At 51.9% G+C, this 11,716-nt stretch overlaps 3 protein-coding genes across 3 annotated transcripts, besides 1 other annotated feature; 1 reads left to right on the forward strand and 2 right to left on the reverse strand.

Annotated features, from left to right (window-relative positions):
- Positions 1 to 11,716: part of a sequence feature (contig 1.43 127..338545(1)) that runs on past both edges of the window.
- On the reverse strand, positions 891 to 2,840 carry ANIA_02585 (sugar porter family MFS transporter). The gene is made up of 3 exons (XM_050613093.1): positions 1,359 to 2,840; positions 1,231 to 1,307; positions 891 to 1,171 (listed from the first exon to the last, which is right to left on the reverse strand). Exons 1-3 carry the CDS (start codon positions 2,545 to 2,547, stop codon positions 938 to 940), a joined length of 1,500 nt encoding a protein of 499 aa, XP_050468934.1. The 5' UTR covers positions 2,548 to 2,840; the 3' UTR covers positions 891 to 937.
- On the reverse strand, positions 5,208 to 7,596 carry ANIA_02586 (uncharacterized protein; the record flags this gene model as incomplete). The annotated part of the gene is made up of 3 exons (XM_655098.1): positions 5,208 to 7,168; positions 7,224 to 7,367; positions 7,422 to 7,596. 3 exons carry the CDS (start codon positions 7,594 to 7,596, stop codon positions 5,208 to 5,210), a joined length of 2,280 nt encoding a protein of 759 aa, XP_660190.1.
- Positions 8,709 to 10,538, forward strand: ANIA_02587 (CFEM domain-containing protein). The gene is made up of 8 exons (XM_050613094.1): positions 8,709 to 8,775; positions 8,828 to 8,963; positions 9,029 to 9,207; positions 9,265 to 9,301; positions 9,352 to 9,419; positions 9,500 to 9,882; positions 9,930 to 9,997; positions 10,054 to 10,538. The coding sequence occupies exons 1-8, from the start codon at positions 8,725 to 8,727 to the stop codon at positions 10,401 to 10,403; spliced, it is 1,272 nt and encodes a 423-aa protein (XP_050468935.1). The 5' UTR covers positions 8,709 to 8,724; the 3' UTR covers positions 10,404 to 10,538.

Genomic DNA, 11,716 nt, shown 5'->3' on the forward strand with positions numbered 1-11,716 from the left:
AGATTCAGCACTTCTAGAGAACAGGCCAACTGCCGCGCAAATAGACCATTTCTATTGCGCCTCCATGGTCATCCTGGGGTTCGCATCGGTACAAACCACATCTAGTGCAATAATCTTCGTGATACTCAAACTGGAGTTATTCTATTGCCACAGTTTAGGCTCTCTGTTCTTCTGCAGCGTTCCATGGAAAACCGTCCATGAGATCTGTTATAGCTGTCGGCTATCTAATATATATTTCGTTCCTTTCCTGCTATATGTCCGGTCTGGCTACAGCAGTCTTCCTCTTGTAGAGATGGATGACGTTTACCATTAAACTAACGTGGGCAATCCAAAGTAACACCCAAATTCAATATGGCAATATGGTCGTTATCCCAAGCAACAGAATGAGACAGGTTCTCAAATGAGGGACGGATAATAACCGACATCGGATTAGCTTCGGTAAAGAAGTCACATGACACATTGCCAACCGCGTTTGAGCCTGGGAGCCTTGGAGCCTGAGCACTAGCAACGCTAGGCTGCTAGTCTGCCAAAGCACAAGACAAACGCATGGTCAAGGTGTTTTATCGCGTCTAAGTGTACAATGGGTGGAATTATATTATATTATATTTTTCCTTTTATTTTTCTCTCTTTAACTTCTCACCTCTCAGGCTTTGACGTCATTGTATGGTGTAGACTCGAATTATCCCCCCAGACCGCCATGTATGATGGTCTTTGTGCCGCTCCCGGCTATCAACCTTGACGCCGTCGAGGTGGATTCGTACGGCGGTGACGATCGGCATTGCCCAAAAAAAGCAGGACACGCAACTGACCCGAGTGCCAAGCGTCAGTTCTTGGGGCTTTCCGAAATATATCTCGGCATCTTCGTAGACTAGAGCCGATCAGGGTGGAATGCTAGATATCATACGTTTCGCTATACATAAAATGGTTAGACTACTGTCTATGCTGTAACGCCATGATGCTCTCCCATAAGCTCATTTTCGATCGCCTGCCTCCTTGCCCGCTCCGCGCTGATTGAGTTGTCCTTGAATACTGCGTCCATCTGCTCCAGGGTGCGGCCGCTTGTCTCAGGGACGCAGAAGAAGGTCCAGATGAAGGCGAGGATACAGAACACTGCGAAGAAGACGTACGCACCATACCCTGTATCTTGAATCAAGGGAGGTGTGATAAGGCCCTATTTCCATTAGTCCATCGTCCCGGTCAAAAAAAAAAAAAAAATGGCGAGGGACTCACGATGATAAAGTTGAACAGCCAGGTGCCGCATGTTGCAAGAGCGACACCCTTGGCGCGGAGAAATGAAGAGAACACCTCTGCGACATGTCAGGACTATCTATTGAAAGCATCAGAGAAAGGGTCCTTACCAGCCGGCAGCGCCCAGCCTACTGATCCCCAGGTGGCGCCAAAGGCGAGCATATACACAAACAGAAAAGCGACACTGGTCCAGCCCCGTGTTCGGTGCGCAGGCCAGTTGTCTGAGTAGATACCGACGAGGGCTGCAATAATGACATGGGAAATTCCCATGATGGCAGCACCCCAGAGCAGGAGCGGCCGACGGCCGAGGGCGTCCATGGTCCAGAGACTGGTGCAGACGCCAACCAGCTGCGTGACGTTGATGATACCCGACATGAGCAATTGCATATCGTAATCGAGACCCATGGTCTTGAAGAGCGTGGGCGAGTAGTAGATGAGGGCGTTGATACCAACAAACTGCTGGAAAAACATCACAAGGACTGCCACCTGGGTGCGTCGCCAGCAACCGCTCTTGAAGCAGTCGGCCCAACCGGCCAGCTCGCGAAGCAGGCTCTTTGTCGTCCCCGAGCCCTGAAGGGTCGGGTGCTTCTCGGCGTTCAGCTCTTGATGAAAGCGGACATCGATCTTGATGTCCAGCAGCTCTTGTTGGATACGGTGGTCGGTGGTCGGCAGCCGGCGCAGCTGGCTCAGGCTCTGAAGCGCCTCGTCATTCCGGCCCTTGGACGCGAGCCAACGAGGCGAGAACGGGAGGACAATGACACCTCCCAGCAAGACGAAACTCGGCACGATCTGCAGCAGGAAAGGAAGTCTCCACGCCCACTCGCCGGCCATGAACCGTGTCCCGTACGTGATCCAGTACGCAATGACGATCCCGAGCACGATACAGAACTCCTCCAAGACGAGCAGCGCGCCTCGACACTCGGGCGGCGAGACCTCTGAGATATAGAGCGGCGCAACCATGGACAGCATACCGATGCCAATACCGCCAATTGTGCGTCCGACGGTAAGCATCGCATAGTCCACGGCGGCAGTCTGCAGCACGGAACCGACATTAAAGATAGCCACAGCCACAACGATCGAGTACCGTCGAGAGATCTTATCAGCGAGCCAGCCCTGATTGAGCGCGCCAACAAAAGCACCCAATTCCAACATTGCCGTCATCAAGCCCTTCCAGAACCCTGATCCCGGATGGCCCTCGGCAACCTCCACGAACCGGCCCAGAAACTGTTCCATGACCAGGGTGACTGAGATCACACCCTGATCGTACCCGAACGACAACCCTCCGACTTTCCCCCCCATCTTGCTGTTAGCCGCTTGGAGTTACAAGTGGGAACAAGGAAGGAGGTCACCCACGGGTTGAGCATGCCGCGCAGAGCAGTACAAAAGGATTGGCGACTACACCCCGAAGACCCGGGGGGCCGTATGGTTGTCGGGATACTTCGGCATGGTGGGCGTCTCCCTTGAGAGAGGACCGGCTATCTGGGATTGAGGACTCGGGCTGTATCTGGGGCTCGTCGGCTTGGACCTTGTCGGCCATGGTGATGGGAGAAACTGAGAATTGAGGAGCAGTACAGGTCTATTGGACTGGTCTCTAGAGCCAGATACCAGACAGGGAAGGGACGAGAGCCCGAATTTATGGCCGGGCCAAGGCCGACGGTCCCACGGCAAGGGCTGCCTCTCAGGCAGACCGGCCGTGCCGGTCAAAGCCCGTCGACGGCAGTCTGAATGCTGGCCAGGGGATGGGACCGTCGCATAGAAGCTGGCAGAAGACTCTGGGGCAGTCCAATGGGAGCGGATCTTGCGCGTCTCCAATGATGCGAATATTCTGATTGGTTCGAAGCCGTATGCTTCAGTTACACTAACCAGATACGGAATAGTACACTCTGCCCTGTTTCGAGTCCTTTCGACTGCGGTGGGCGCGATCGACTGCCATGCAGTCTGCGCTTCCGATGCACAGGAGCTGCTCTTGCTGTCCGATGATATCCAACCTCAAGCATCCATCAACGTGCTAATAACGATGCCATTGAACTGCTCCAGACCAACCCCCGCGATCCAGCGGACGGACTCCGCCGGATGGAGTCGAGTGGAGCAGGAGACCCCATGGGGTAGGATCGGGCAGATCGCGCCCAAACAGGCCGTTTCTACGGATTCTGGTTTCCGATGCTCTCAGGGACTCTGTACCATCGCTCGACGTCATCTTTAGGCGGCAAGATATGGCGATGGCGCAGGTGCTGACTTGCTCGTTTCAGCGAAAGAGGGAGCGCCTCCCCGGCTGTCATGTACTGGATTGTTGTGTGATAGGCCGCGAGTACAGGCGAATCCATATACCCTCCCCATGACTTCCTCTCTGCACTAATTCTGGGTCGTTGCTGATTAGCCGCTTGAGCTTTGAGCGCAACGTCTACCCGATTCGCTGCACACCCTGGACAGCCCCGGGTTATCCCGCATTGGCATACCGAGGCAGCAACTGACGATATTCACTAATGATGGATTATGGCAGGTATACTGAAAGGGTTCTGCTCTCTCGCTGAAGCTCCATAGACTACATTTCTATCACGTGGAATCAAGAGAAAATAAAAGAAAAAAAAAAGGGAAAAAAAGAAGGACAAATAAAAGGCCAAAAGAAAAAACCAACCAAGAAAGACAGATAAGACAAAATAAAATAGAGCAAAAAGAGCAAAAAGGCAGCTTGAATTTGAATGTGTAAATATCATGGGAAGCAATATTAGCCTACGCGATCATGTCTGAGACTAGTTGGACCTCCTACTGCACTACTGTGGATCATCGCCTCCCGTTATCTCAATTGCCGTCCACCTGAAGGTCACCGAGTGTCCATCATCCGTGAAAATCCCAGCTGAACCTTCCCTTTCCACCGCTGGCCCGTCGTTGGAGAGAAAGTAGATCCAAAACTTTTTGACGCCCGTACGCGGATTTCCGCCCATGTCTGGGGGATCTGGACTTGAAGGGCACGACTGAAAGGTCACCAGAACGAGAACCGGGTAGGTCGTCCATCGGAATAGCGAGTGATACCTGCTATGCCGCCCTCGGCTTGGCCGATGGCGCTGCGACGGCAGTGGTGCGTTGCGATGTGATAGTGGTTAGGTTTCTGCGTCGATAAAGGACTAAAATCGGACTCACGGCAGCAGCCGCACATGGTTGATACCATCTGAGAGGAATTGCGCGCTGGTCTTTGTAGGAATATCGGGCTGGGGTTTGAATCGACTAGGTCCAGACGACTATATACATGTGGCCATGGCGGCATCCCCGTATATGGACGTCTCCTCTCCTGTGTCTTGAACGAATGCCAGCGCTAAGTGACGATATCACACTGGATCATCAGTAAACTTCACCACTATGAATTCAAGACATACGATATGACAGGAAATCTGCGCCATCCCGTTACATTATTCCGGTCATAGCCAAGATGTACGTACGATATGGCAGGAAACCGGCGCTATCCCGTCGGCCCATAGCCATTCCTATTATTAATCGGCAGCCATTCCTATTGGAACTTAGACCATCGAGCCGAAGCTAACGGCAATGCTTGAAAGATGCGATCTAGCGGCGATGATTGGTGCGTAAGACCTTCTTGATCATGCAACTAGAATGTCCAAGCGATCCTTTTTGAACTTTCGTGGTCGATCTCCAATGGTCATCGCTTCGTTGTAGCTGGAGAACCCAGTCATAAGATAATGTCTTACATCCCGACCTCATGCCAATCTAAGCTCAGCTGAGGAGCGCCTATAGAAGCTGGGTGGCTAGCTGTAAGTACTGGCATGCGCATTCCATCTCCGCTTCGAAAATATTTCTTTTGACTATGCCAGCTGCAATTCTGGCACATCGTTTATAGTCACTCATTGGTGGTACAGTATAGCTAGTCACCGAGCTATATGAATCTTACACAACGATAATCAATAATATCGCCCATCGTTGCTCCCTATCAAGAGTCTGGCTATGCTCTAAGTGTATCCCGACCTGGTGTACATATTAAAGACTGCGTCGTCGGGTTGAATGTTACTATTCATCAAAAAGTCCATCGGCATCTCAACTAACGTCCCCCTGATGGTCGAGAGCTCATCCTTCACCCCAAGAATAGCCTCTTTACTGCTGGAAAAGTGGTCCAATGCGACATGCCCGCGGCGGGCTCTTTCGGCTACACGGTCATAGTCCTCCCAGGTCTTCTCCTTATCATCCGGAATGGGGTCAAACACTTTTCGAAAGGCCAGAGTGTTCCGGCGTGCAACCTGATTCCAAAAGGCGAGGAAACTATCGCTTAGTGGATCCGCCACGAGAAGGTCTTCCGGAGACCCGTAGTCATAGTCAAGAGGTACCGGCGCAGGCATAAAATGGCCATCTGGCCGGCGCATGTTTTGCGGGAACAGAAGACCCAGATGCTTTCGAAAGAGGTACCGGCGAAATGTAGCAGCAAATTTACTGGCTTCAAAGGGCTGATCATGCATAGTTGATGGCAGCGGAGTTCTATCCTCGATCACGACTGCGATCTCTGAATCCCGGCTTCCCTTGAGTGAACGGTCATTCAAATTGGCAGAGCCACAAAGGACTACCCTGTCATCCGCGATCAAGAGCTTGCTGTGGACATATACCTGCTCCTGCACAAAGCCCTCCATTTCTGCGAAACACGCGCCATCTGGCCAGAGGACGTTTCGGATATCTGGCCCGTCGAGCATATAACAGGAGCTGACTGTATCCCAGAGACCGGGAGACAGCTGCGCATCCTTGCCGGGCGTTTGCACGTCAGTGATGGCATCTGGCGCTTTCGGAGCTCCAGTCTCAATGTTTGCATGAAGCCCGAGCGGATGGATCAGGTCATCAACCCAATTACTAGTTACGGGCCGCAGGCGATCATAGCTCCTCAAATTGAAGAACCGGATATAATCATCAGGATTCACCCCTGCCTTTTTGACTCTTTCCAAGAGACTGAGGCCGCTTCGGTTGATGGAATCAAACTGCAGCTTCATGAGCGCCCGTGGCAGCTCCCCTGCGAACTGGGCGTGGATGTCTCCTGGGAATGCAGGCAATGCAGGCAAGACAACAATAACCTTGTACCGCTTCCTTTCGCGCGCGGCGCGCAAAATGCGCTCAACGAATGCTTCTGCCACCCGGTTCCAGACTGCCTCGACCTCGTCGCCCGTGGAGCTGATGAAGAATTGTTGCTCCAGGTAGACAAAGTGTTCGCTTTTAGCGATAATATCGAGATAAGCATTATAAAGACTGTTTTCTGTCGGGATGCCGTTGCTCCAGCGACCAATACTTCGCACGATCTGACAGTCCATCGATCCGGCGTTGTCATTGCACGGAGCAACGAATGGACTTGGCTGCGAAAGAGGCGCATAGGAGCTCATCCCAGGCAGAGCACGGCTGTACTTTACATCCCAGATGTAGTTCCAGCGGTCAACAAAGTGTTGACAGATATCAACCACTGCCGGCCCGGTCATGCTCACGGAGATATCCTCCCATCCCATGCGTGGCGTGGTCGAGCGGTCGAGCCCGGTTTTCTCCCAGTGTTTGAGATCCTCGTAGTCCTTCACGCGAGCATTATTGTAGTCCTGACCAGGGAAGACGATCTGACGCGCATTGCAGGGATGAGAGTCGGCGATCGGATGCTGGATCAGGTCCCATCGTCCAAAAGAGAGGTCAATGCCGCCGATGAATGCCAGCTGCTGGTCCACAATGACCAGTTTCTCATGATGCGCCCAGAACAGAGACCGCAGTCCCGCAGCCTCGAACAACCCTTGTAGCGCTTCGTCGCCAATCTCTTGAATACCCGCGTCCCCTCTTGCCGAATAGGATCCAATCTGCGACGGACGGACGCCCTCCCCTGGGATATGATCCGGATAGCGAAAGACAGAGATTCTCGGGTGCAGGGCTTCCAGCGTGCGTTTCGTATAGTGCGAGTCCACTATTCAACCTGTCAATACGGGCATATAAGTCTGGAGAAGGGAAGAAGCGTGTACAGCACATGGCTACAGCGACCTCCTTGAACACCACCACATTGACCATGACCCCGCGACATGCCGCCGCCTGGAGCATCCGGTCAAGCCGGTACTCTTCGTTTTCGGATGGAGGGCGCCGGAGGTAGACCTCGGGCGACACCCACCCTGGCGCCGGTCAGTAGTCAGCTCGCAGGTTCACCGGCGGAGATCAGCACGTACAGCCCATGATCCAGATGGACCTCTTGGCCTTCAGCAGAGCCTCTGAGACGGCCCAGAAATAGGCGCAGCCAGCCACATGGAACTTGACATGGTTCCCTCGGGAGACACCCGCGAAACTCGAGTATCGGTTCTCGGTGTTTTCGGTGCCGTTCGCCGCATCATTCGAAAAAGCCATGATTGCAACGACGGGTCTACCTTCAGGACGCATTTGAGGAACATGATCTTTGAATACTGGATGCGCAGGTAAACATTGCGCTGTATGAAATGAGCAAGAGCCATGGTGGCATAGGGCAGAGGGCAGGTGCAGCACAGAACCCGGACTGGCAGTCACACCCACCAACCCCGTTCTCTATACCAGAATGGGCTTTACGCAATGGCCTTATTGAGTGTCTGGAAATCCGACTCGGAAAAAGAAACGGGACATCCAGTCCACTATAGACAGAATTAACCAATGGTGTTCGCCGATTCTTATATATTCATAGATCTGGATCGTCACAGACCGGCCCACTCTGCCCATAGCTCGTGTTGAAGCTGGACCGCCATCACATTACGAAAATAGCCGGGCCCATGAGGCGTTCGTTGGGTGAGTGAAACAGTTCCTGCTCCTGAGAACGGATCCAATCTGTGTGGAAATTTCCCTGAAGGGGCTGTCATTGACCCCTCAATCGACCGGAGCCGCAGACTCGTGGTCCAGCCTGGGTTTCTTTTCTTTGCTTTCTCTTTTCTTTCTCTCTCATTATATTTATGCCGTCTTTTTTTTTTTTTTTTTTTTTTTTTTTTTTTTTTTTTTTTTTTTTTTGGCTCTCTTTTTGCTGGTTTTCGCTTTGCAGGGTACAAAGAGAGACGGAGAACGCGGTTCAGCCTTCAATCCTTCGGGGTTTCATCCCAATCGGACGCCACCTTGTCAATGGGAACGGTTGCTGCGATCGAACCAGTTATTGAAACTGTGATGGCCCCTTCCTTTCCGGTTGCTTGCGAATCTGATGCTGGGGTGTCTCTCAGCATCGACCGCTAAGACCAGGGACGAAACGCTCGTCATCTCATAGCATAGATTTCAAACTACGGTAGTAACCCTCTATGTTGGAGGTTTCATCTAATAGAGTTGGCATTTCCATCAATTAGAATTGGCTAGCTTGTGACACCACGTTGCCCTAGCGCTCTGGCCAGACGGCCCATCTACTCTTTTTAGCCGCGCGGTGGCTGAAACGCTGCAGGCTCTACTTTCTTAAAGAGTGTGGAATGCCGCGCTGAGCTCGACCTTCGACTCTCGTCCCCTAGCCCAGCCGAGTTCTCGGCCGCAACCATGGATGTCCGCGACCAGCTACCATCCGTCAATCCAATCCCTGACTGCGCGGTATGTCTCCGGCATTTCGGTTCCCTATGGCTCGTGCTAATAGGGCTTGCAGCGCTCCTGCCTTACCGCAGCAGCAGCAGAGGCATCGTGCAGTCTGACGGAGGCTATATGTGTCTGCTATGACCAGACCGTAGCCAAAGCGATGGGGACGTGTGTTGCGCAAGCGTGCTCGGTTTCAGATATCTTCTGTAAATTGCTCGCCCCAAGACCTCGATCCAGCAATCCCTAGCAGACACACTGACTGCCGGCAAAGCCGTCAAGCGGTACTCAGACACGATCTGTGGTGCTAAACCCAGGGCGCAGACCCAGGCACTTGTCGTAGTGAGCACCATGTTCCTGGTGATCATGATTGTCTGCGTTCTCATGAGAACTGTTGCCCGGGTTCTTAACCGCAACTACGGCCTCGACGACCTCGCCATTAGCCTCAGCGTGGTAGGTGATCGCAGCTCTACCATTGAAAAGCCAAGTTACAGAGGCTAAGAGAGAAAGGGTATCGCCGTTGCAATCGCCGCCATTGTTTACCCCAGTACGTGCTTGGCTTCCCATCGCTGCAAACCCGTGCTTACCAGGCTGTAGCCAGTAATCTAGGGTTAGGAACCGACATTTGGTATCTTGAGCGCCCAAAAATAGACCATTTACTCTATGTGATTAGCCGCTGCCCTTCTTCTGATTCTTCTATTCTTGACTTCGTTCTTCTGTGCCGCTGACCTGAGACGGATCATAGCTCTTCGTTGTGACCACATATCTGTATATCCCATGCCTGGCGGTGATCAAGATCTCAATGCTGCTGCTCTATCTGCGGATATTTCCCAACCGGAATCTGCGCATTGCAACCTTCATCATGCTCGCCATCGTCAGCATGTGGGGTGTCGCATATACCCTGGTCATAATCTGGATATGCAGCCCGCGAAGCTTCGCCTGGCTAGGCTGGGACGGCGAGCATACCGGTACTTGCGTGAATTCGATGGTTGTCCAGGTCTCCCATGCTATACTCAACATCGTATTTGATGTCATTGTGCTTGGCATGCCTCTTCCTGTCTTGCTAAGACTGGACATGTCCAAAACGAAGAAGGCTGGTGTCTGTGTGATGTTTCTTACTGGATTTATGTCAGTCTCCCACCCCCTTAGTCTTGTCGTTTTCCTAACCATTCCAGCGTGACTGCCCTGAGTATTGTTCGAGTGGTCACAACGTACAACTTCCTAAAATCCCGGAACCAGACGAGTAAGTAACCAGCCGCGGCTGGCTTAAAGCTGCTCTAACTGACTGGCCAATTCCAGGAGATTTCATTCCTTTTTGCATCTGGAACATTCTTGAGATTGATCTTGGCATCATTTGCTCGTGCTTACCCGGAATGCGTGCTCTTCTCAAGATTATCATTCCGGGCTGTGGAAGCACAAATGAAGCCTCAGACTACGACTACAGTTCACCGCAGGAGGTCCCGGGAAACTCAAGGAATCTGCACAACAAATCATTCCATCTCAGTGTAGACGGGAGTGGACGGGTACGGTCAAGTACAAGGAGGGAGAGAAATGCATTCGTGCCCCTTCCCGATTTGCCTCCAGTCCGGAGCAGACTGATTAGTCACTTGCCTGAAAACTGGATGGCTGAAAGGAGTCGCAGCTCATAGGTAGTCATGCTGGCCGTGTACTACGCAATACCGACGGTTTGTTGGGGATAATAATGCCTTTATGAAGATTTGATTTTGCTGGGAGAGCCAGACCTGCACGGTAGCCATACCTCATGATTTAGACGTGTCTACTATGTAAACGATTTCTCATATGCGCTGTTACTGGGGTTATCATCTTTCCGTTCGACGCCTAGAATAACACTCAAAACCCTGGTTCATACGTACTCCACAACGGCAGCTCTCTGTATATGAGTACTGCGTGCGCAAAGCCTTAACGGGCTGACGAGTTTACAGCGCAAAGAGTTCCTTTCCTTCCCTTTCCTTTTCTTTTCTCTTCCTTCTCTCTTTCCCTCCCTCTGTTACTTTTGTTTTTTATGGGCTCCGCCACACTTCCTCAATGTAGTATCACATCACTAGGGATCCTAGAGGCTACCGTCAAAAAAAAGATGACCCTATCCTTGAGCAAGGAGAAGGACGGGAAATAATGGTCATAAGAACTGCAGAGCTTGCAGTGGCTGATTACCTAGACTTCTGCCGTGGCACAGCCGGTTACGATACGCTCATTCTTGGTCCTAGCGAGTCCGCTGTCTTGCACACTTGAAGGAGGCTGTTTTCAAAAGCTTGGTGAATCCCGGTTCTAACTCGAGGCAGCATACTTCACCCATCGTGGCTCGCAGTGGCCAAGCCCTGCGCCATAATGCAATTTGGGAAGAGCATGGCGGCATATGTTCAATTGGGCTACATTAATGGCATATGGTCATAACTAACGTCAGGTGTAGGTCCAATATTGCAAAGGGTTTGCGCGAAACTGGCCCGCGGTGGGTGGATTATTGTCATATTAGGGCACATATCGCCAGACTCTTTTTTATCAGATATCGTACGGGAGCAGAAAACGGGAAACTCTTGAGGAAATCCAAGTCTACAAAGGTATGTACAGCCTGCCGGCTTTATCCGTGGAAGTATGAGTCAGACGCCTCCGATGATGCATCTGACACGAGACTTGCCATAAGCCATGATACCCCACTACTTCGGAGATTAGAGCTCTACTTCTGAAAATACAACTGATATATTTTTGGAAATAAATGCTCAAATCTCCAAGCACCGTTCTGTCCATATCTGATTGTTAGTTTCTCATGCAGAATTTGTGTGGGATATACAGCTGACAGGGCCAGCATTGCTCTACGCGCTATTTACACGGGCCAGGGATGCTACCAAAAACGGACTGCATGAGCGTCGAGGCTGAAAGAGGGGTTGGTGAAGCTGAACGCTCAGCTCGACTGCGCAATAATCCGCCTGCGTCTGGATTGCTGACC

The sequence above is a fragment of the Aspergillus nidulans genome, chromosome VII, assembly GCF_000011425.1.
Source record: "Aspergillus nidulans FGSC A4 chromosome VII".
Taxonomy (NCBI): Eukaryota; Fungi; Ascomycota; class Eurotiomycetes; order Eurotiales; family Aspergillaceae; genus Aspergillus; species Aspergillus nidulans.

Coding starts and splice junctions, on each gene's coding strand:
- ANIA_02585 (XM_050613093.1), bottom strand. CDS start 2,547: ATGGGGGGGAAAGTCGGAGGGTTGTCGTTCGGGTACGATCAGGGTGTG. Junction 1,308..1,358: donor AGGCTGGGCGCTGCCGGCTG/GTAAGGACCCTT, acceptor GACATGTCGCAG/AGGTGTTCTCTTCATTTCTC. Junction 1,172..1,230: donor GGCTGTTCAACTTTATCATC/GTGAGTCCCTCG, acceptor TAATGGAAATAG/GGCCTTATCACACCTCCCTT.
- ANIA_02587 (XM_050613094.1), top strand. CDS start 8,725: ATGGATGTCCGCGACCAGCTACCATCCGTCAATCCAATCCCTGACTGC. Junction 9,302..9,351: donor CGCCGCCATTGTTTACCCCA/GTACGTGCTTGG, acceptor ACCAGGCTGTAG/CCAGTAATCTAGGGTTAGGA. Junction 9,883..9,929: donor ATGTTTCTTACTGGATTTAT/GTCAGTCTCCCA, acceptor TAACCATTCCAG/CGTGACTGCCCTGAGTATTG.